General features: G+C 36.8%; 2 protein-coding genes across 4 annotated transcripts in view; both read left to right on the forward strand.

The window, feature by feature from the left end:
- Positions 1-4705: 4705 nt before the first annotated feature.
- Positions 4706-10531, forward strand: skor1a (SKI family transcriptional corepressor 1a). 2 transcript variants are annotated; one of them, XM_073837062.1, is made up of 8 exons: positions 4706-6410; positions 7016-7106; positions 7287-7379; positions 7508-7576; positions 8158-8232; positions 8320-8394; positions 8538-8603; positions 9271-10531. In XM_073837062.1, the coding sequence occupies exons 1-8, from the start codon at positions 4710-4712 to the stop codon at positions 9366-9368; spliced, it is 2268 nt and encodes a 755-aa protein (XP_073693163.1). In that variant the 5' UTR covers positions 4706-4709; the 3' UTR covers positions 9369-10531. The 2 variants fall into 2 exon arrangements, with proteins under 2 accessions (XP_073693163.1, XP_073693164.1); XM_073837063.1 differs by having other exon boundaries at positions 9274-10531.
- A 2169-nt stretch (positions 10532-12700) lies between these two features.
- The window catches only part of pias1a (protein inhibitor of activated STAT, 1a), a 55996-nt gene continuing 46354 nt past the window's right edge, over positions 12701-22342 (forward strand). For both annotated transcript variants that reach the window (XM_073836149.1, XM_073836151.1), the window contains exon 1: positions 12701-12744. In XM_073836149.1, the coding sequence (XP_073692250.1) occupies positions 12721-12744 (24 nt within the window). In that variant the 5' untranslated portion in view covers positions 12701-12720. The remainder of the gene's footprint in view (positions 12745-22342) is intronic.

The following is a 22342-nucleotide window of genomic DNA, read 5'->3' on the forward strand; positions in this document are numbered from 1 at the left end:
ACAGTAATCGAAACGCTATTTTCACTCGAAACAAAAAGGTTGCGGCAGGCGACTCGGGGGTGTCAAGGCGACAGAGATCAATATGAGAGAAGCTGATTGATCTCGCGCTAAAGTGAAATTTATTGGGGTCGTGCTTTTATACTGCGCGGATATAACGGTGACTGTAGAACACTGCTTTTCAGCTGATGCGTTTATTAAACCTCTCTCGCTGAATTAGTCTGCCTTTGATTTATGTGCCAATCTTCGCAATGACCTCCAGGACAGCATCTCGTATTTTTCTAAAACACACTGGTTTAAATCTGAAGTGTTTCCGTCTTTGTTGTTTTCTGAACTTGTTAGTGCGTTCTCTGAATAGAACGAGCTTCTTAGTAAAATAAGATGTTAAGGCACCACCAGAAAGAAAAAAAGTGATTTTAAGACATTTTATACTCTTTATTACGAATTATATTCCCTTTAACTTGCTGTGGCGTGTTGAAATAGCATTGGTAATTTGAATATCAACCCGCTCTAGTAAACAAATAAAAAATAAAGAGTTGCCCGGTCTCTTGGCCACGCTCTTAAAAATAAAACGTTCCAAAAGGGTGTTTTTGCAGTGATGCCATAGAAGAACCATTTTTGGTTCCCCGAAGAACCTTTCAGTTAACACTTCCTAAAAGAACCATTTTGAAGAACATTTAAAAAATCTAAAGAACCTTTTTCGACTATAAATATTCGAAAAGTTCCATGTATTGTCAAGGTTCTTCATGGAACCATTGATGCCAATAAAATGTATTATTTTATTTAATTTATTTTTAAGAGTGTATTTTCTTTAGTTCTCTAAAACGGCGATCAGTGGGTATCAGTTCAAACTGTCAGGTAAGGGTATCCAGGTCAGCTGATGACATTAGCCTTCTTTAAGGGCATAACTAATTCCTATAATACTGACTAGTATATCACCATGCTGACAGATTCAAAATAAACGGAGAGTATAGTTCTGTGCGGTAATAAATAGGCTACCGATGTTACTAAGTATTAAACTAGATTAAACTAATTGTATTCCATATATTTATATAACTTCGTGTGCGATAGGTATACGACTAATTATATTTTAAAAACGTGTTTTTATTCATAATGTTATCCAAAGGACAGTGCACTATTTTTTTTTACCTCAATTCTTTCTTTCATATTCAGCAACTGGCCTATATAAAGTTTCTTTAATTAGTTTACTCATGCTCGTGTAATATAATAGCTTGTATATTAATGAGCCAATAATGGCATATGTCGTCCTGAAACACAATATTTATCGTATTGATTCAAGCGTTATGTAAAAACAATCATTGATTATTTAATAGCATGTCAGAGAGGTTACTAAGCACATCAAGTTGAACACAAAGCAACCATGTCGGTAGTAAAAGTAATAGTGATGAATATATGCAAACATTAAACGACTACAAACTGAGTGATTTAAATATCTGGAGGGGGTACGCGAACGCGCACTGCTTGAACATTTTACAAGGTGTATTCTTCTCAAAGAATGTCTGACTCTATGGCAGGATGGCTTGTTTAAAGACGGCTGTTGTGTAGCTGTATACCTGCTCGTGGGAGGATCCAGTCTTGTAGGACATGTGAGCCCCTGTCTCCCCGCCATAAACACTAACAATGCTGCATTGAGTCTGCCCTCTAAATAATTAACAAGAAAGGAATAATTACAGAATAAAATTGTAATTATTGTTGGGCCAGAACGAAGCTTCTTGGTTGTGAAAGGAGACACGAGCAGGCAGATCTGGTTAAAGTTTCCCTTCCTATTAATATTGAATTAGGTTAAGCCGGTGGCCCCTTGGTCACAGGGCATACTGAGCATCGCTTGACAGATTTTTAAACTTTCAACTCTGACGATATACGCTAAAATGTATTTATTTATTTTTATGTTATGAAAACGCATTTAGTCATTTAGTGTACTTGTGTCAAACAGTTAATATCCATATGCCTAGATACATGTTCACTTAACGCAAAACACAGTTTAGCTGGAAGGCAGTTCTGATGTAATGAGTCTGCTAAGAAGAGCAATCCCTCTAAGGCATCTTTTGGACATTATTAACTAATTGATTCCGGGTAATTGTTACCTTTTATATAATTAACTACCGTTTAATCAGGTCTGTTTTGACACCTCAACGAATGACGCAAGGTAATACAATGGACGGTGGCTGGAATAATTAAATGGATTGAAAAAAAAAAAAAAAAAAATAATAGGTGAATAAGCTATATTAACAGTTTTAACCAACAACGTATGTCTTTAAAAAGTGGGAGGCATTGAAACGCGTGACTGGTGATGCACACATCGCCAAAACATTTCTGAGAGGATGACAATTTTCCACTGTCGTGGTATTTCCGAGTGGACGGCACAACTTGGCCCGGTTCGATATTGATATCTTTACGTCAAGACTTAGTGGGGTTAACTGAAGGGCATTGATCAGGTTTTAAATAGTTAATACGGCCATATAAGGTTGCACCACTTACCTCAGTCCATTGCTCTGATATATCACTGTTTGTACACACTAGCCGCTCTCACTGGCTGGTGTGTTTAACAAATGTGCATCATTCACCGGGAGACATGTGACGTAAAATGCGATGACCACGAGCCTCTAATAGCAGTTTAGACTGCATGGCCCACGGACATGTAGCCTGGAGGAAATAGTCAATGCAAATTCAAATTCAATGCCTAATGATATATTGTTTGGTTTCCGACGTGTCACTCAAACATGAACATTATTAAGTTCTAAAATTCATGGGAAACTTATTAACCCAAAACAATATGACGCAGGTGTATGTAATATCAGTGGGAGGAAATAACAAATCATCCAAATGTACCGTTGTTCATTGTTCTGCATCTCTCTAGATCCTTTACTTGCTATGCGCAAAACCGTTTAAATTGCACTTAGCATCCGTATTTGGTGGTATTTTTGTTGTTTAATTTGATGATTTTTGATCTATCTATCTATCTATCTATCTATCTATCTATCTATCTATCTATCTATCTATCTATCTATCTATCTATCTATCTGTCTGTCTGTCTGTAAAAGCAGCTCAATTCTAAATTGGCAGTGATCTTTGTTTTGGAGTAGTGGAAGCAACCGGTTAATACCAGAATCGGATTTGATCTCAGTGGGTGTGCCTTCTTATTCTTTTTGGCGTCCCCTCTCTTGAAGTAGATCGCGCACAACCTATTAAGAAGAGGCACGAGCTCCGGGACTGCCATGTGGTCACTCGGCTCGCGCTCCCGTCACCACGCACGAGAGCTGAGTGGGATGGAAACTCTAAAGCTGTTTTGAGAGGAGAGACTCTATCCAGCCTCGCAGTTCTCATCACGCAGTCCACACGGAGGTTTTGTCCTTGTTTCAGGCCTGTTAATTTGACGCAAACACACTCGCTTATCTGACTTCGTTTCCTGATAAAAAAGGTAAGTTTCTTTTTATATTTACAGGCTGTTTAAACTAATAATTAGCGTGTGTTTTTTCTTAAATTAACGCGCTGATTATTGTCAAATTTATTTGAGTCATGACTAGCCTGTAATGTTTTAAAATATGCTGATCCTTTATTACGAAAGAGATTTTATTGCAGCTAAATCACTTTATATAAAATAATTTATGGGGTAATTGTACATCGTAAAAATGTACTAAGCATTAGGGATACATTTAACAAACGAATTTATGTTTAGGATTGAAATATAACAGCTCCTTGCTTAATGTTTTAATTATAAACGATAAGACTTTTATTAACAGATCAAAGTCGAACAACACAGGCTGTGTAATTACACAGAAAGCGGCTTACTGCTTCTTTTCCTTGTTGCTAAGCTCATTGGAGTAGCTAAAAGATTCTTCCCTTCTGCCCCTTTGCGTATTATAGCCGTAAGAGGCCTTTAAGTAATCGCTCCGGCTTCTGAGCCGATTTGGAGACATTAAGCAATGATGCAGGCTCTCAGGTCAGGGAGTGCGAGCTTTTAATGATAGTGTTGGAGCTGGCAATATTGACAACCTAAAAAGTGAAGTATTAATTGCGAATGTTAATTTGCAGGCCTGAAGCTGTCGTTTTAAAGGTAAAATGTTTACTAAAAATAGTAACAGTATAGTCTGTAACACATTGCTAAAATAATTATTCTAATTATTGTAAAAAATAGTCGTTTTTAAATAGGCTAAACTTGCAAAGGCAATTCAATCGAGGATGAAACGAATAAATGTGAACAGGAAGGAGACATTTAAAACAGAATATAGCAAATTCTGCCTTTTTGTTATTTAATTGTATTCTTATTCTTTTAATCTTATTGCGATGCTGCACTTTTAAAAAAGGATTTCTTAACACACATCTGTGTCTAAATAAGGACAACTCATTTGTTACTTTTAACTCAGCCATTTATTCCTGCTAATTTTCTACAAAGTTACAGAATTTGGGTGCAAGAATTATGAATATGAATGTTAAAATAGTCAACACAAACAAAAATCCTTTTTGAGAGTGTGTTGTAGGCCTATATTAAAACTATTATAAAAAATAATAAAATCATAATGAAAACAAATAATAAAAGTAATAATTTTACAAATAAAAATGTGTTATTAGGATAACGCTTACACAAAGCACACTTCTAATTCTAGATCATTTCTCAAAAGTTGAATAAAATATAATTCTTGAACTGGAGTGTAATTTTACATTTCTGACCTGTTCTCCACAGACTTCCAGGAATGGAGTCGATACCCAGTCAGCTTTCTACGGGACGAGATGTTTGCTCTTCCCCCAACTCAAAGCAAGAACTGCAGCCTTACTCTAGCAGCAGCTCGCTGAAGCCAAATCAAGTGAGTGAGACTGTGCTGTACGGAGTGCCCATCGTCTCTTTGGTCATCGACGGTCAGGAGAGACTATGTCTGGCGCAGATTTCCAACACTTTATTGAAGAACTACAGCTACAACGAAATCCATAACCGACGCGTGGCGCTTGGAATTACGTGTGTGCAGTGCACACCGGTGCAGCTGGAGATCCTGAGGCGCGCAGGGGCAATGCCCATCTCTTCGCGCCGGTGTGGCATGATCACCAAACGCGAGGCCGAGCGCCTCTGCAAATCGTTCCTCGGGGCTCACAACCCTCCCAAATTACCCGAGAATTTTGCATTCGATGTTTCACACGAGTGCGCCTGGGGCAGCCGAGGAAGCTTCATACCTGCGAGGTACAACAGCTCCAGGGCAAAATGCATCAAGTGCACCTATTGCAATATGTATTTTTCACCCAACAAATTCATATTTCATTCGCACCGCACACCTGAGTCTAAATACACACAGCCGGACGCGGCCAATTTTAATTCATGGAGACGCCATCTAAAACTCACCGACAAAAGCTTGTCTGATGACCTTTGTCACGCCTGGGAGGACGTCAAGGCCATGTTTAACGGCGGGAGCCGGAAACGGGCAATGCCAGGGAGTGGATCAGAAATGTCCTCCCCGCTCAAACCGCAGGCCTCCGGAAACATCACGCAGACCGCTTCCCCTGATATTCCTCACAAAACTTTGCGCTGCGACGACGACCGTGGCAACCTCGGTTTAACCAACAGCGTGCGTAACTACCCGGTCATCCCTGTGCCTAGTAAGAGTTTCGGCATGCTTCAGAAGATCCCGCCACCCATCTTCCCGCATCCGTACAGTTTCCCAGCATTTGGACTGTGTCAAAAAAAGGATGATGGAGTTGGTGAGCAGAACAAGACCACTGTACCTAGTGTGTTTTGGCCCGGTGCGAAGGACGGTATCTATCCATCGTTCCCCATGTTTTGGCCTACCGCCGGTAGCCTGCCCCTATCATCCTATCAACCAGCACAACCAAAATCACACACGGAGCTCCTGGGTGGCCGGCAAACCGAAGCAGACATGTCTGAAAGTGAGCGGGGAGGAAACACACCTAGAGACAGTCTGTTTGACAGCGAGCGCTGCTCCAGTTCGCAGTCCCTCAGGAACGACGAGGACAAATCTGGAGACGAGGCCAGGTCAAGTGAGGGTCAACCGAGCACCCCCAGAAAGCTGAGCTATATTTCTGCGTTCAGACCAGTCGTTAAAGACGCAGAGAGTATAGCCAAGCTCTACGGGAACAGGGACGCGTACAGCGGGGCTCATCCTGGCCATTTGTCGCCAGACTTTGTGAGTGAGAGCTCCAGCTACAGATCAGCCTCTCCGTGTGTGGACAGTGGAGAAGAACCGGATGTCGACGTGGAGACTCACAGAATTCCGGAGGACGAGGAGTCTATACAACTTTCCGTGGATGATCGACAAAGTCCCGTGAGGGAAAGCAGTCAAACGCCGCAGCCGGACGATGACCACACAGTCACTTTTAGTGACGCTGGCTCGCCTGATCAAAAGCAGAACAAGCAGGTGGCAAAGAAAAGCGATGGCGTTGCTTACGAAGTAAGTCACACACAATCTATAGCCAGTATTTAATCATCAAACAAATAGCTCCATCTTAGTGTCAAATTATTTTGAATCAACAAAATGGCAGACTGAATAAACACAGTCTTTGTTCAGAATAGCACTTGTCTGATACAGCAGCCTTTCAACTCGAATAGCAAGTAATGACGCGTAATTATGAGCCTATGGACTCTACATTCATAGTTTTCTATTTGTGAACAATTTGCAATTTGTGTTGTTATGGATACAGATCGTTTAAATTCTATTTATTAACGTAGAACGATCTAAATAAAGGAACCCAGCGGCGCATAATTATAGTAAATTAAATGTTTAGAATGAATGGTCATTTCTGTCGTCGCCTGCGGGCGATTGGTGCGTTGGTGTAAGGGCTCCCCTGTGGATACTGGGCAAATTATTCTCTTTGTCAGTCCATCTGACCGAATTTACCTTGTAATATGAGTAATTTGGCTTGATGTTGCCAAATATTCGTAGATCATAAGACTTGTATAAACGCAGTCTGTTGTCAGAAAAGAAGAAAGAAAGGAAGAAAATGATGCATAATTGGGCTTGTATTTATTTTTTAAATGCATGGTTAATTTTTGCAGGTGTACTCACATGAAAAGGAGGGAGAATCTCTTCAGAGCACACTGCCCTGTTCGGCCCCTAAACCTCCTCGCTGCGCACCGGAAACAAACGGTAAGAGAATTTAACAAACTAACATTTAAATAAGTGAATTCGTGCAAACTGACATTTTTTTTGCCGTTGAGATGACTGAAAAAATGTCCCCCATTTTACAATTCATTCGTATTATATAGTGAATTCTCTATAGTTTTAATTTCGTTAATTCCGTATGCTAATAAGACTATTTCCTTTTAGATTCACACATTTCAAACAACAGCCCTACTGACGACGAATGTGAATCACAAAAATCCTGTTCGGATCAAATTAGCGTTAGTAAAGAGAACTCAAGTGAGTAGCAATAAAAATATTGCCCTGTTCTTGTGTGTGCATTTTTTTTAAACAACATTATATATTTATACAAAGCAAATAATCGTTCAAATTCAGTGTTATAATATTTCTTCCTTATTTTGTGGCAGGCGACGCTACATTGAGACGTGCTGATAACAGATTTAATTTCGAGAAAGACATCGAGAATATGGCGAAAGGTAAATATTTAGATATTTTATTAACAATTCTGAGCTGTGTTATTCCATTGTAAGATGTTAGGATGTTAAAACAATATCTTTTTTCACATGATGACGTGATAAATTACAAATAAAGGCAGCCAATTGCCATTTATGATTGTTTAAAAACAAACAAGGCAATGTCTATTTTTAAGTCAAATAGCTCTGTGTGCCGTGTTTCTCGATTTTACACGCATTATGCATTTAAAAATGCGTGAGATCGCTACACAATTGTGTATAACTGAGAATTGTCCTTGAACTGCAGACGATCCACATTGCCAGGCTCGTTTTCCACACACCCCTCAGGCAACTGTCCTAATTATTTTGCAATGTCATGCTTGAGAACACGGGGACCGTGTGTTTAGCCTTAGTAACCTAAATAGCGCTATTAGACAAGAAAACCAAACAGAGAGTGAAAATACATGATAGAAAAAAAAATCTGATTTACTTGGAGATAATTTTCTCTAAAAGACTGTAGCTTACTCAAAAGCTATTGGGATATGTGTGGTGATTAAAAGCCACAGTGATATGATAAATGATGTGATTTCTATCGCTTTCCACAGAGGAGCTCCAAAAGCAGCTCTTGGAGCAAGTGGAGCTAAGAAAAAAACTGGAACGGGAATTTCAAAGTTTGAAAGGTAATTGAGAAATGGATATATTCACACTTCTTAAATTTGCTATATCATTTCTTCTATTTATAACTTAATACGTGTTGACTCTAACAGATAATTTTCAGGATCAAATGAAGAGGGAACTGTCTTATCGAGAGGAGATGGTCCAGCAGCTGCAGATTGTAAGAGGTAATGCATATTTTGCACTAGTGAAAAAAAAGTAACACTTGCATACTTTCAGACAGACAATTTTTTTTAAAGAAATTAGGTCACATAGAGTCTAAAACATTTAATGTTTGTGATTTATTCATTTTTCTTTTTATTTTATTTAGACACATTGTGCAACGAGTTGGATCAGGAGAGAAAGGCTCGTTATGCAATTCAGCAGAAGCTTAAAGGTAACTTAGAAACATCAACCATTTTTTTCATTTTAAGAGAATTACAAAAGAAATATGCAAGTGCTACTTTTTAAACAAATGACTCAATGTACTTTGTCATGCATTAGACATACATTACAGTATATCATATGTGACCCTGGACCACAAAACCAGTCTTAAGTAGCACGGGTATATTTGTAGAAATAGCCAAAAATACATTGTATGGGTCAAAATTATCGATTTTTCTTTTATGCCAAAAATCATTAGCATATTACGTAAAGATCATGTTCCCTGAAGATATTTTGTAAATTTTCTACCATAAATATATAAAAACTTGATTTTTGATTAGTAATAAGCATTGCTAAGAACTTCATTTGGACAACTTTTAAGGCAATTTTCTCAATATTTATATTTTTTGCACCGTCAGATTCCAGGTTTTCAAATAGTTGTATCTCAGACAAACATTGTCCTATTTTAACAAACAATATATCAATGGAAAGCTTATTTACTCAGCTTTCAGATGACGTAAGAATCTCAATTTCGACAAATTTACACTTATGACTGGTTTTGTGGTCCAGGGTCACACATGTCACTGTCACACAGCATGATACAGTAAAGAATTCTGTAGGTTCAGCTGTAGATTTCCCTTGTGCTGTGATTCGTGGAACTAAATTGACCTTTTCCCTAGAAGCTCACGACGCTCTTCACCATTTCTCCTGCAAAATGCTCACTCCACGCCACTGCACAGGGACCTGCACATTCAAGCCGCCCCTCTTACCACCTTAACTTAAAGCTGCATCCCAGGATCCCAGTGACATCTGTAAACCTCCCCTAAAGGAATTCTCCACTTACACTCTGTTTGAGAGGTTCAAGTTATGCACACCGAACACTGAGGCCTGAGGACTGCTGAATCACAATCCATCCCAAGTAGGCTATTCGCTGGCATTTGAACATTCCGCTGCGGATGAAAATGACTAGGATTACTTTATGAAAACAGTAAAACAAGCCAGAGGATGACAATAAACATTCTAATAATTATGCTGTTACTTGTGTAAATAGGTTGATTTTTTAAAAACAATACAAATACATAATATGTGGCAATGTGCAATGAACTGTATAATGTGAAATTTCATAAAATGGAATTGTTGATTATTATTATTATTTATGTATTTATGTGTTTTTACATGTATTTGTTTTTTTCTCTAAATGAACTCACTGATGTGCTATCCCAAAATAATTGTGTATCATCAATTTTAAGCACTTTAAGTAAGCAAAATTCAGGCCTATATATCCAAAATGAATCAACCCAAAAATGATTGAAAATCAGCTGTACTTCATATTACAAGTTTGAACAAGCACTTATCCCAAATTTCTTAAAAAAAGTTATTATTCCACTTGAAAGTGCTCAAACTAAATGTCATAAGACCTCTGGAGTGTTTCTTTCTCCCTTTCTCTCTGTCTTTTTTTTCTCAAGAATACAATTATCTCTTGTCTCATTCTTCAATAAAAGTTCGATTAAAGCCACAAGTATTGACTCATAAATTCAAAATATCTCTTACAGTGTTTCAAACACACTTTTTAATTGTCACAATTTAAATGAAATTGTGTGACATTTTCAAAATCTAGAAAGTTTCGAACTTACCTGAAATTCATGCCTGGAAAGACATTTACGTGATAATAACACCTGGGTCCTTGCTGTAGGCTACCCTACAGGCAAATACAAATTAAACAGCAATGTTTAAAAAAGTTTTCTCAAGAAAATGTACTGTTCTCTTTTCCAACATTACAGCTTTTTCAAGAAATATAGTATAGCCTGCAAATGTCGCCTTCTTTTTGTGTTTGTTTGTTGGTGTTTTTTCAAAGTGTATTATAAACGCACTAACCCAAAAATGAGTTTCAGCGTCTATTACTGTTGTGAAATACAACACTTCCATCTAGTGGTAAAAACAGGCATTGCACATTGCCTATGTGCTTATTCAGCGATATAACTGTTCTGTAATTGCAGACAGTGTATTTCATTTGACTGTACACTTATTTAAACCATGTCTGGTATGTGCACCCACCCAAAGATAGTTGTACTTGGTGGCAGGGGCATGGAAAATTTAAAAAGCAAAATAAAGTACAAACATAATTCAGAAAATACTTTGTAATGAGTGAATATATAAAACAGTTTACATACTATATTTACTATATAAATAGTTTGTATTTATATGTTTTATTCATGCAAATCTAATTTATTTAATGCTTAAAAAAACACTTTTGTTTATTATCGATTTGTTTGAAGTATGTCTGACTTGTGAACCTGATGCATATTTTCACGTCATGTAGGCCTAAAATATTGTATTCTGTGTAGTTATTTATTACAATATAAGTTTTTTATGCTACACACTTCGTTTAGTTAAAATTATGACATTTATTTATTTCTTCATTCATTCATTCCTAGCAAACCAACTTGCTCTCTGTATGAGATTTTTTAGGGGGTCTTAACAATTCTGGAAAAAAAGCAAAAATTATAAATATATAAATAATGTTTTCCTATTCAAGATATAAGATAAGTAAAATGGTCTATGATCTACCTGCATGTTTTTTTATTTTATTTAAATAAAATCAAAGTACCAAGTATTACAGCCATTTTGTTCCTTTTGTTGGTGTTAGACAGATGTGGAGAGAGTGTACTTTAATTTATTTTGACACAAAAAATTAAAATAATAATATTGTAGATGAGTATCTAACAAAGCTGAGACTTTTAGATTGTATATTTTTAGTTAACTTTGACCAAATATAACATTACAATAAGGTTCATTGGTTAACATGAATTAACTAGTTAACATGAACTAAGAATGAACAATACTTCTACAGCATTTCTTATTCTTAGTTAATTTCAACATTTACTAATACATTAGTAAACTCAAAAGTTTTGCTTTTTAACATTAGTTAATGCACTGTGAATTAACTATATTTGCATTAATTAACATGGATGAATAATTACTGTAATAAATGTATTGTTCATTGTTTGTTCATTTTAGTTAATACATTAACTAACAATAACTAATAAAACCTTATTGTAAAGTGTTACCATTAGTGTTGGGGAAAGTAACTTTTAAAAGGCATGCATTACAATACTGGGTTACTCCCTAAAAAGTAACTAATTACATTACTTAGTTATTTTTTATAGAAAGTAATGCGTTACGTTACTTTTGCATTACTTTTTTAAAAACTGGGCAGGGCTTGCTTGTTTGTTTTTAACATAAAAAGTTATGGGCAAATATAAAAGCCTTTTCACACTAAAGCCTCAGGCTTAGAGAAAAGTAAATTCACGTCTGTACAGTAGACAGCAGAAGAAAAATGTCAACTTTTCAGCAATAAAAAAGGAAAACAAATGTTAGATTATATTGAGTAATTTTTGTATATTAGTATGGATAAATTGGATCATCGAAGGTCGGCAGCAAAGACATAATAAAGTTAATAAAATGGGATTAAATACATAAAGGATGTTTGTATTATTTAACATATTTAATTATTGCAGGTTTGCGTTGAATTTCACTGTTTTTATTCATTTTGAGGAATACTGTATCTGTTTTTTCACTGAGTGAGATTATTTTTTTGCCTGTACACATTTATTCTAGAACTAAATTATATCATACATACTCATAATTTCCCTCAACATGGGGGCATGAGAGCTTTTGATCAATAAATGGGGGGGAAAGTAACTGGCGTTACTTATTTGAAAAAGTATCTCAGATATTTTTTTGTCAATTAAGAAGTAATGCGTTACTTTACTAGTTAGTTGGAACAAGTAATATTATTACGTAACTTGCGTTACCCCCAACAATGGTTACCATTATTTTAATAGATTTTACAACCATTGTCAAACTAAAATAACGTTAAATGAATGAACTTTTGGGGGGTGTTAAAATCCTGGGAAAGTATGCTCAGACGCTCTAAAGCAGGCTTATCGATGAATCTCTAGTGAAGTACCTGTTTTTGGGATTGTAGCCATATTAACTTTTCCAGAAAAACGTAGAGCAACATTTTGGACGCCACTATTTGAAAAACGTGAGAACGGTTACGCCGGCAACGAGCTGCGCGTGCACACCACGTGACCCGATAACGTCACGCCTGCGCTAGCAGTCACAAGATGGCGGAGAGTGCGGAACTAAAGGTAAAACGCTGCGCTCAATTTCCAGTCGGATAGTGTGCAGGGAGATTTTATTGTACCGTTAGAAGTACGCGTACTACTTACCTGCTGTATTAAGAGACCGTTATAATGCATTTAACCTCTGTTCTCGGAGCTAAAGTTGCATGAGAAATGATTTAGCAGTGGAGGTGTTGTAGAAAGCTTTCAGCGTGTTATTGTTGATGTAGAGGGAGCTGTCTGACCACCGCTCTCCTCAGGGGAATTACTAACTTTAACTATTTCTCCTTAAAAACTCACGTTGAGAGAATCTGTTGAAAAGCAGTCTCAGACTCAGGCAATTTTTTCAAATGCTGTTAGTACATCGCATGTGTATATTTTGGTGGTTGATGTGTGATGTAGTCGCCCGTACTTGTGGATTTGCTAGAAAGCTCCATCGCTTCGCGTGCAGGGCGCGAGCGCTGTTGACGTCCTGTCAATCAAATGAGAGGAAGTGCATGAGCACACATTTCAGCCTCAGATTTTAGCACCGAAATAACAACTGATCATTGCAGCTGATCACCAAACTTCAGTTAGATGTCATTACTTAGAGACCGACTGACCATTTAAGTTCACCATCCTTATAATTCAATCAAGAACATCCTTCTGTTCATATAAATATGAAAAAGCTTTTCTTAGAAAAAAATACTATATTTTTAAAATTAGTTAAAGTCTTAGTTCACCCAAAAATGACTTCTGTGAAAAGGGTGAATGACAGCCTCAGTCACCATTTGCCTAAGTGTATGTGGAAGAAAAAAACTGAAAGTGAATGGTGACTGAAGCTCATGCTGCATCTTTTGTGTTTCACAAAAAAGAGCAAGTCATACAGTTTGGGAGAAACATTTAATTTTTGTGTAAGTTAACTCTTTAAGTTTAATTTAGTGTGTTAATGACATGTTTTGCTTGACTGTGATGTTCTGATGTTTTTGACTCTCAGTTAATAGGGTCTTTGAGCTCATAACTGTATAAAAATGGGAAATGCTTAAGCTGTATTTTTTTTCAAGCTGTACATGCCTGATAAGGTTTTTTTTTTCTTTTGTGTCTATGGAAACTGAAAGTCTGTATCATGATTGAGTGTTGACCAGCACACTGCAAGAAGTTTGCAGGACTGTTTTAAATGGCTCCGCTTTTTTGATTTTTGATGCTCTCTTTTATTTATTCTTTTTTCAAGGTTTCATCTTGACTTTTTGCTTTTCATAAAATTGGACACAAGTAGTTCTCTGTTCCTGTTTTGCATTTATTATTTCTTTCTTACATATAGACCTATTGTTTGTCCTTGGTCTGTGTCTTTGGCAGGTCCACCACAGCGCAGGGAGAAAATTCAAAGCCGTAATTAGATTTGGCATCTAACCTGATATTTTACACCACATCTTTTCACTATGCTTGCAGAAATATTTAATAGTTACTTTAAAGGCAGTAATCAGCAGCTGTACAAAATGTTACTTTGGTTTGGAATAACAGTCAGATTGGCAGAAGGTGTGGGTAGGGTGGATAAGAGAGATAGACTTGCCCACATGTTGCTTACTGGACTATCAGTTGTGAAGACTCAGACTGTGTTTTTGCTCAACTTAATTGAGTCAACTACTTGCATATTTTCACTGGAATCTCAGTGCTATGTGAAGTTTTAAAATATTGGGATACTTTTTTTGATGGAGGCCCCTGTACTGATGAAAGGCTAGAAACATCCCTGATTAAAACATGCAGTTTAGTAATGAGTTCCAGGATCTTCAAATACCTTTAGCGTAAAGGTGAAACATATCAATATTGCTTTGTCCTGTTGTGAGACAGTTCCTCAAGATTAATTTTGTTCTTAAATGTCTCACAAATTTCAATAAATAGCCCTGCTGAGTTCATTAAAGGAGATATTCACTATCAGAATGAAAATCTCCTGATAATTTACTCACCCCTATGTCATCCAAGATGTTCATGTCTTTCTTTCTTCAGTTGAAAAGAAATGAAAGTTTTTAAGGGAAAACGTTCCAGGATTTTCTCCATATCAGTTGTGATGGAACCAACAGGTTGAAGGTTCAAACTGAGGTTTCAATGCAGCTTCAAAGGGCTTTGCAGGAGCCCAGCTGAGAAATAAGGGTCTTATCTAGAGTAACGATCGTTATTTTCTAAGAAAACTACAAATTTATGTACTTTTTTTAACCACAAATGCTTGTCTTGCAGTAGCTCGTTTACAAAGCGAACATGCAAAGAAAGTTCTTTACAAAAAGGTAAAACAATGACAGATGATTTTGAAGTTGGAGGAGATTGACTTTTTCACCCAACCCTATATTTTTTAACCCGAAGTACACAGATGAAGAACTAAGCATGCGTGACTTTTTCAACATAATGCATGAAGATGTGCATGCGCATCACAAAGCTCATAAAAGTATTTCTGGTTAAAAAGTATATCAATTTTGTTTTTTATTTTAGAAAATGACTGATCGTTTTGCTAGATAAGACCCTTATTCCTTGGCTGGGATTGTGTAGAACCCTTTGAAGCTGCATTGAAACTACAATTTGGACCTTCAACCCATTGGCCACCATTAAAGTGGAGATGTTTTCCTCAAAAACCTTAAAGGGATAGTTCACCCAAAAATGAAAATTTGATGCTTATCTGCTTACCCCGAGGGCATCCAAGATGAAGGTGACTTTGTTTCCTCAGAAAAACACAAACGAAGATTTTTAACGAAAACCGGTGCAGTCTGTCTGCCAAATAATGGACGTGGATGGGCACCAAACCTTTAAAAGACAAATCCAAATTACACCCTGCGACTCATGACGATACATTGATGTCCTAAGACACGAAACGATCGGTTTTTGCGGGAAACTGAACAGTATTTATATCATTTTTTGTGAACGCGCTCTGGCGTAGAATACGCAAACGCCGTAAGGGGAAATCAGTGAAAAGTCCCGGATGAGTTTCTTTTAGCTTTAAATCGGTTTGAACAATCAGGATAAGCGCAAGTAATTACCATTTTGAATAGCTGCTATACCCACAATCTCTGTGCACTGTGTAAACAATGAGTGTCGTATACAGACAGATCGCTTCCGGCATTTGCGTATACTACGTCAGAGCGCGTTCACATGTCACGAGCCGGATGCTAAACTCGTGCACATGACAGATGGATGTGGCTGTGTATCAAAGGTAAAAAATGATATAAATACTGTTCAGTTTCTCACAAAAACCAATCGTTTCGTGTCTTAGGACATGAATGTATCGTCACGAGCCGCAGGGTGTAATTTGGATTTGTCTGTGCATGTTTTTGTTTACTTTTAAAGGTTTGGTGCCCATCCACTCATATTATTTGGCTGACAGACTGCACCGGTTTTCGTAAAAAATCTTCGTTTGTGTTCTGCTGAGGAAACAAAGTCACCTACATCCTGGATTAGGGTTGGGTCGATAGACGATGCCATCGTCCATCGCCGATGGCCGATAGACATCACGATGCTGAGCCGGCATCGCGATCCTCTGCCCCGCCAAGCCCCCGCCCCCGCCGCAGCAGCAACCCGCTTGGGAAAAACACACACTTAATCACACAATAGAATATATTATAGCCAAATTAAATGCATGCTTTCAATTTCCGCATCTTTATTTATTTTATTATTATTATGATGAAATAATAACAAGGAAGTTGTTAGCGATCACAATTCAAATTACTGTGAACTCCAAACGAATTACACGAACTGGTTCGTTTACATTAATAAATGAGGCATACAAAAACAGCAGAAAAAAATCAAAATAATTTGAATTAAATTAGATTAAATAAACTACACCAAATATGCCTTTTTCATGGTTTTACCATAACGAACAGAGCTTGGAACAAAACAAAAAACAAGGAAATATATTTTTTCCCATCGAAATACGAATGTACAATACAAAGCCTAGTATACAAATAACAGTTTATCATTCAAATACATTGGGAATATGGAAACACTTGAATTTGTGCCGAATTACAGAGGTACGTGAGCCCAACGCCTGCTATTTTTAGTTTAGCTTCGTTTTGGTTTCTTAACTTTATATATTTTGTTTCATTCCTGTTCTGTTCTGAATACCGTTACATTTAAATTTTTCGTTTTGGAGTCAGGGTAATAACTTATAACTATGTTTATAGTGTTTATAATATTTGGCTTGATTTGGTATTATTTCTTATATTACACTTTATCTCGAAACATTCCGCTGCTCATTAAATGCGTTTGGAGAGAGTGGGTTAAGCAGTAAGCAATCATTGAGGGCGATTTTGGACTTGGAGCTGACTGGTCGAAAATATGTTAAGGGCCAACACACATCCTCTAAATACATCTACATAAACACGCGCTTGCTCTGTCTTGTACGCACGCACGCACGCACGCACTGTGACGATCTAATGCACTTGTTAATCCGGCTCAAATTAAGCACTGGTGGAAACGGTTGGCTACAATTAATTAATTTGTTATGAATTAAATATTTAACAACAACCATCCCTCACCTCCGACGACGATGCCATCGTCTATCGCGATGTTTCACATTAGACATCGTACGATGCCAAATTGGTCGACATCGCCCAACCCTATCTTGGATGCCCTGGGGGTAAATTTGATACACATCTAATTTTCATTTTTGGGTGAACTATCCCTTTAATTTATTTTCAACTGAAGAAAAACAGACATGAACATCTTGGATGACATGGGGATGAGTAAATTATAAGCAAAGGTTCATTCTTGAAGTGAACTTCTCATTTATATTACCTCATGAGTGATATGCTTGGTTGTGGCTGAGAGTATGAATTCAACAAACCATTTTATTAATTTCAAAAGGAAATTTTAAATCTGATTTATGAGTCAGATTACTCATTCGGAGTTGCAATGATTCCCAGAGGAGCATGGATATTTGTCATGTCATATTCATATCTAATGCTAATTTCTATAATGATAAGGTAAGATGATGTAACTAAGCTGTTTTTGAAGCATGAGAGCTTTGTATCATCCTGTTGCTTACCTGCAGGAAATCTCAGTGTAGGTCCAGATGTTTTATTGTAGGGTTTTTGGATGTTGCTGTATGTCAGCACAAAGAAAAAAATCATTTGAATGTACGTGCATTCCTTTTTTCATTTTTTTATGCATTTGATGAGATCTATTTAAACGCACGCATGCTTATAGTGTTGTGCTCGTTCCCTCTCTCAGGCTGTAGCCAGCTATCTCTAGCCACACAAATAGCCTCCATCAACTGAGAGGTGATTAAGGTGGGGATTGTGGTTGTGTGTGTGTGTGTGTGTGTGTGTGTGTGTGTGTGTTTTATATCTCCCTTCAGCAGATGTTCTCTTACCTGGCTCTAGCTCCTGTACCAATTTCCTGGGGGTTTAGCTCACACTGCACGTTCTCTCACACAATGCAGCACATAACCAAATACTGGAATAGAGGAATTTCTACCAGAACATTGTGGAATCATCCTACTGATCTGGGGTCATTTGCTGCTATTATGGCTTATGAATATGTGTAGTCAGCTCAGCACTCATGCTCTGTTTAGACAAGGACTGTCATCTTAATCATCTATTAAAGTCTCTGTGTCTCCTCTCAGCATACTTCACATTACATCACAGCATTATAGATGAATGAGGTTTAGATTTAAAAAGCACAATGAGCTCCACATGGTAGACAAATTAGATTTTATGTTTTTAAAGCTGCCAAAAGACAGTGATGCACATCCAGACTGACTGAAGAAAGACGATGCAGAGAAGCTCTTGCTCTCTCTGTGATTTGTTTGTAATTGAGGCTGTTGTACGCTAGGTTTTCTTTTTTTATATATTTAAACAATAAGCCATAACTCAATCTTTCTATGAGAAAGACGAGCTTATTTGATAATGTATGTTGGATTTCTCAGATCATTTAGTCAGATTAAACACTGTCCCTTCACAACTGACTGCAAACTCATATATTTTTAAGTGCAATGGCCAAAATCCAACCAACAACCGTTTCTTTTCTGATACACTCAGATTTACGTTACAGTGCCGAAAAAAAAAGATCTTTTGCTACTTTTGATTCATCATGTCTTTTAAGGCATGTGTACATATATAATCCCATAATAAGTCTTTTCTTGAAGTGCATTTTTTATTCCCTAAAACTGTTTTCAGTGTTTTTGGCATTATATAGTGGTTTGGAAATGCATTTGGTGATAAATGTAATTTAATATGTTTCTCTGTGTAAACACAGGAACAATGATGACTTTCTCTTCCGGGAAATAAAGCTCAAGTGTGCTTTGGTCTCTGGTTTGCTTTTGTGTTTTAGAGTTGTGTTATACTCTGAAGTCTGGTCTGAATTTTTCATTGTGTTTCTTGTAGAAAGTCCTCTGTAGTCTGATTGTGTCCAGGCGTTAGAGCATAAAGACACGGGACACCTTAAGATCTAAAAGTCCTAGACTCTGTAGGGAGTAGGGAGATACGTTTGTGTTTGAGATACAGTTTGAGTGCGATAGAGCCGACTGTTTATGAAGGGGAGGTATTACACACTGACGCAGATACTTGCATCAGGAAAAAGTTTTTTTGGAATGTAGTGATTAGTGCCTTAGCACCTGCTTCATCAACACATGTGCGAAAGCCAGGTGGGCCCAGAAAGCTGTTGTATCCTGGATTTACGTATTTGCTTGTTTTTGAGCTTGCAAACGATAAGCGATTAATGGCCAGCCTCCTCTCTGGCAACTGTTCAAGGCCACCTACTCCATTCAAATGATTTGGAAGTGTTCAAAACCAAACCAGTGACTGATATATTAAAGGATTAGTTCACTTCCAGAACAAAAATCTACACATAATTTACTCACTTGTCATCTAAGATGTTCACGTCTTTCTTTCTTCAGTCATAAAGAAATTGTTTTTTGAGGAAAACATTTTAGGAATTTTCTCCATATAGTGGACTGAAATGGTGGCTGTGAGTTTGAACTTCCAAAATGCAGTTTAAATGCAGCTTCAAAGTGCTTTAAACGATCCCAGCTGAGGAATAAGGGTCTTATCTAGCAAAACCATCAGTTATTTTCTAAAAAAAAATTCAATTTATATACCTTTTAACCAATCGTTTCGCTAGATAAGACCCTTCTTTCTTGGCTGGGATCGTTTAGAGCCCTTTGAAGCTGCATTTAAACTGCATTTTGGAAGTTCAAACTGACGGGCACTATTTAAGTCCACTATGTGGAGAAAATTCCTGGAACGTTTTTCTCAAAAAAACATAATTTCTTTACGACTGAAGAAAGAAAGACATGAACATTTTGGATGACAAGGGGGTGAGTAAATTATCTGTACATTTTTGTTTCTGGAAGTGAACAAAATGCTTTAATCGGACTGAATTTTTGACTGTTGGCAAATTCTTGATGGTGTTAGTTCACTTTTTTTATCAGTTTCAGAAACTACGAACACTATTATCAATGCATACAACATTTCATTTTTTTTTTTTGTTTTAAGCACTTTTTTTTTTTTTTAAATGTTGTGTACATTCCTGTCATTTAATTTGTGTTATGTGAGTATTCACCTTTTTCTTTAACGCAGAAGTAAGCCTATGAGACTTCTGATTCACAGCGTGGAGTAAATTGTAAAACTATTTGCACTACAAACCAGTGTGCTCATAATTAAGATAATACATTAAAGTAATACGATAAGACACACAAATTTGCAATATTAAGCTGGGGGGTTGTCTTAGTACATTTTCCTGCTTTTTTGTCCTTAGCCAATCACATGCCTGATTAATAAAGTTCCTCTTACAGGAAGAAAAAGGTGGATAGGCAAAGTGTGAAGTTATTGTATTTCGGGTTTTTTTTTTTTTTTGTTTAGTGAAATGGTGATCTTTAGCTATTTAAAATGCTCTTTACTATGTATTTTGAGGAAAACATTTCAGGAATTTTCTCCATATAGTGGACTTCTATGGTGCCCACGAGTTTGAACTTCCAAAATGCGGTTTAAATGCAGCTTCAAAGCTACATCGCTGTTTTACCTTTTTTTGGCAAAGGGCGTTTGATCTTCTTTGCACTTGGTCAGTACTTCTGCAGCGATGTATAGGACAATTTTCAAGTTGGAGTACAATATGAGATGGGAGTTTTTCAACATAACCAAACTGTATTGAACCAGAGTGCACTGAGTACACATGCGCATTGCAGAGCTAGACAAGATGAGCATTTGTGGTTAAAAAGTGTATGAATATTAGTTTATTTAAGAAAATGCCAGATCGTTTCGCTAGATAAGACCCTTATTCCTTGCCTGGAATCGTTTTGAGCCCTTTGAAGCTGCAATTAAACTGCATTTTGGAAGTTCAAACTGTTGAAGTCCACTATAAGGAGACAATTCCTGAAATGTTTTCCTCCAAAAACATAATTTCTATATGACTGAAGAAAGAAAGACATGAGATCCTTTAACATCTCAAGCAACTTTGTTGGCGACTAACCTCTAGAATTCTTTCTAGATAACAGATCGGAAAAACAAAGATTTAATTTTCACTTCTTCAGACAATTTTTTTTAATAATTACAGTAAAATATCTGAACATAAACAAAAAAGTCGTCGATTTTAAATCTAAAAAGATTTTAATGGATTTTAAATACTTAGACATACAAACAGGGTTTCCGCGGGGTCTTAAAAAGTCTTAAAAAGTCTAAAATTTAAAAATCAAAATTTTAGGCCTTAAAAAGTCTTAAATTCGCTGTTCTAGGTCTTAAATAATTTCACACAGGTCTTATTTTTCCGATGTCCATGTAACGCTACCTCTAAAGCTCATTTAAATTCTCTTTTTGTTGTTTCCGTGGTGTTGTAGTTCTTTATTTCACTATTCCAAATATAATTTGCTGTATTTAAACTACAAATGAGACCAGCATGCAATAGCCAATCAGCTTTCTGTTATTGGCGCGAGTCTCTCTCGGATTGTACCACAGAAGTAAAATGGATTTAACTTTTTAGCTTTGGGGAAGTGCAAGTTTAGCGATACTTAGCTTGAAAAAACTGAATATAGGGCTTGGCTAAGGCCAGTTGCTAACAACTGTAGATTTTTTTCTCCCCCTGCGGAAGTTACTGCGTCTTCAGACAGAATCGCAGTAGCAGAATACAGGTCAAACTACCTTTTTCTGTATATAATGTTCTCAATTACTTGCCCGACCGAACAAACCGCCTGATTAAAACTGAAGTGACAAAACAACTAGCGAAGCATCGAAAGGCAAGAAAGATTCATATTTTAATACATTCAACGTAAACAGAAATTGATAATGGATAGTGTATTTCTGGTCTATTTGTGACATACTTTAAAACAAATGAATGTAACAGCATTCTAAAGAAACACACTGAGGTAAAAATTTTAAATGTATAGTTTATTTATAACATGATATAGTTCAGTAATATACCAAGTGAGCTTTTTGCTGAATATTCTCACAATTACAAATGTTACATTAATTTTAGCTCAATAAACAAGTAGTTAGTCAAGTAGTTACTTACATATTAGACAAAATATTTTCACTGTTCTGTTCTGTTTCACCAACGAAAATAGTTCCAAACAAGGATCGCAGGCAGCAGAAGCATTCTCCTAGCAACATTTTGCTATGATTCAGCATTTTGCTCGAATCAGTTGAAATAACTCGCTCATGAAGTGACTTACCGC

This window comes from Garra rufa, chromosome 3 (genome assembly GCF_049309525.1).
Source record: "Garra rufa chromosome 3, GarRuf1.0, whole genome shotgun sequence".
NCBI classification, from domain to species: domain Eukaryota; kingdom Metazoa; phylum Chordata; class Actinopteri; order Cypriniformes; family Cyprinidae; genus Garra; species Garra rufa.

What these genes read in the sequence shown, in the direction of transcription:
- skor1a (XM_073837062.1), top strand. Translation starts at nt 4,710, where the DNA reads ATGGAGTCGATACCCAGTCAGCTTTCTACGGGACGAGATGTTTGCTCT. An exon ending in CTGCGCACCGGAAACAAACG is followed by an intron (nt 7,107 to 7,286) that starts GTAAGAGAATTT and finishes ATTTCCTTTTAG; the next exon opens with ATTCACACATTTCAAACAAC. An exon ending in CATCGAGAATATGGCGAAAG is followed by an intron (nt 7,577 to 8,157) that starts GTAAATATTTAG and finishes CGCTTTCCACAG; the next exon opens with AGGAGCTCCAAAAGCAGCTC.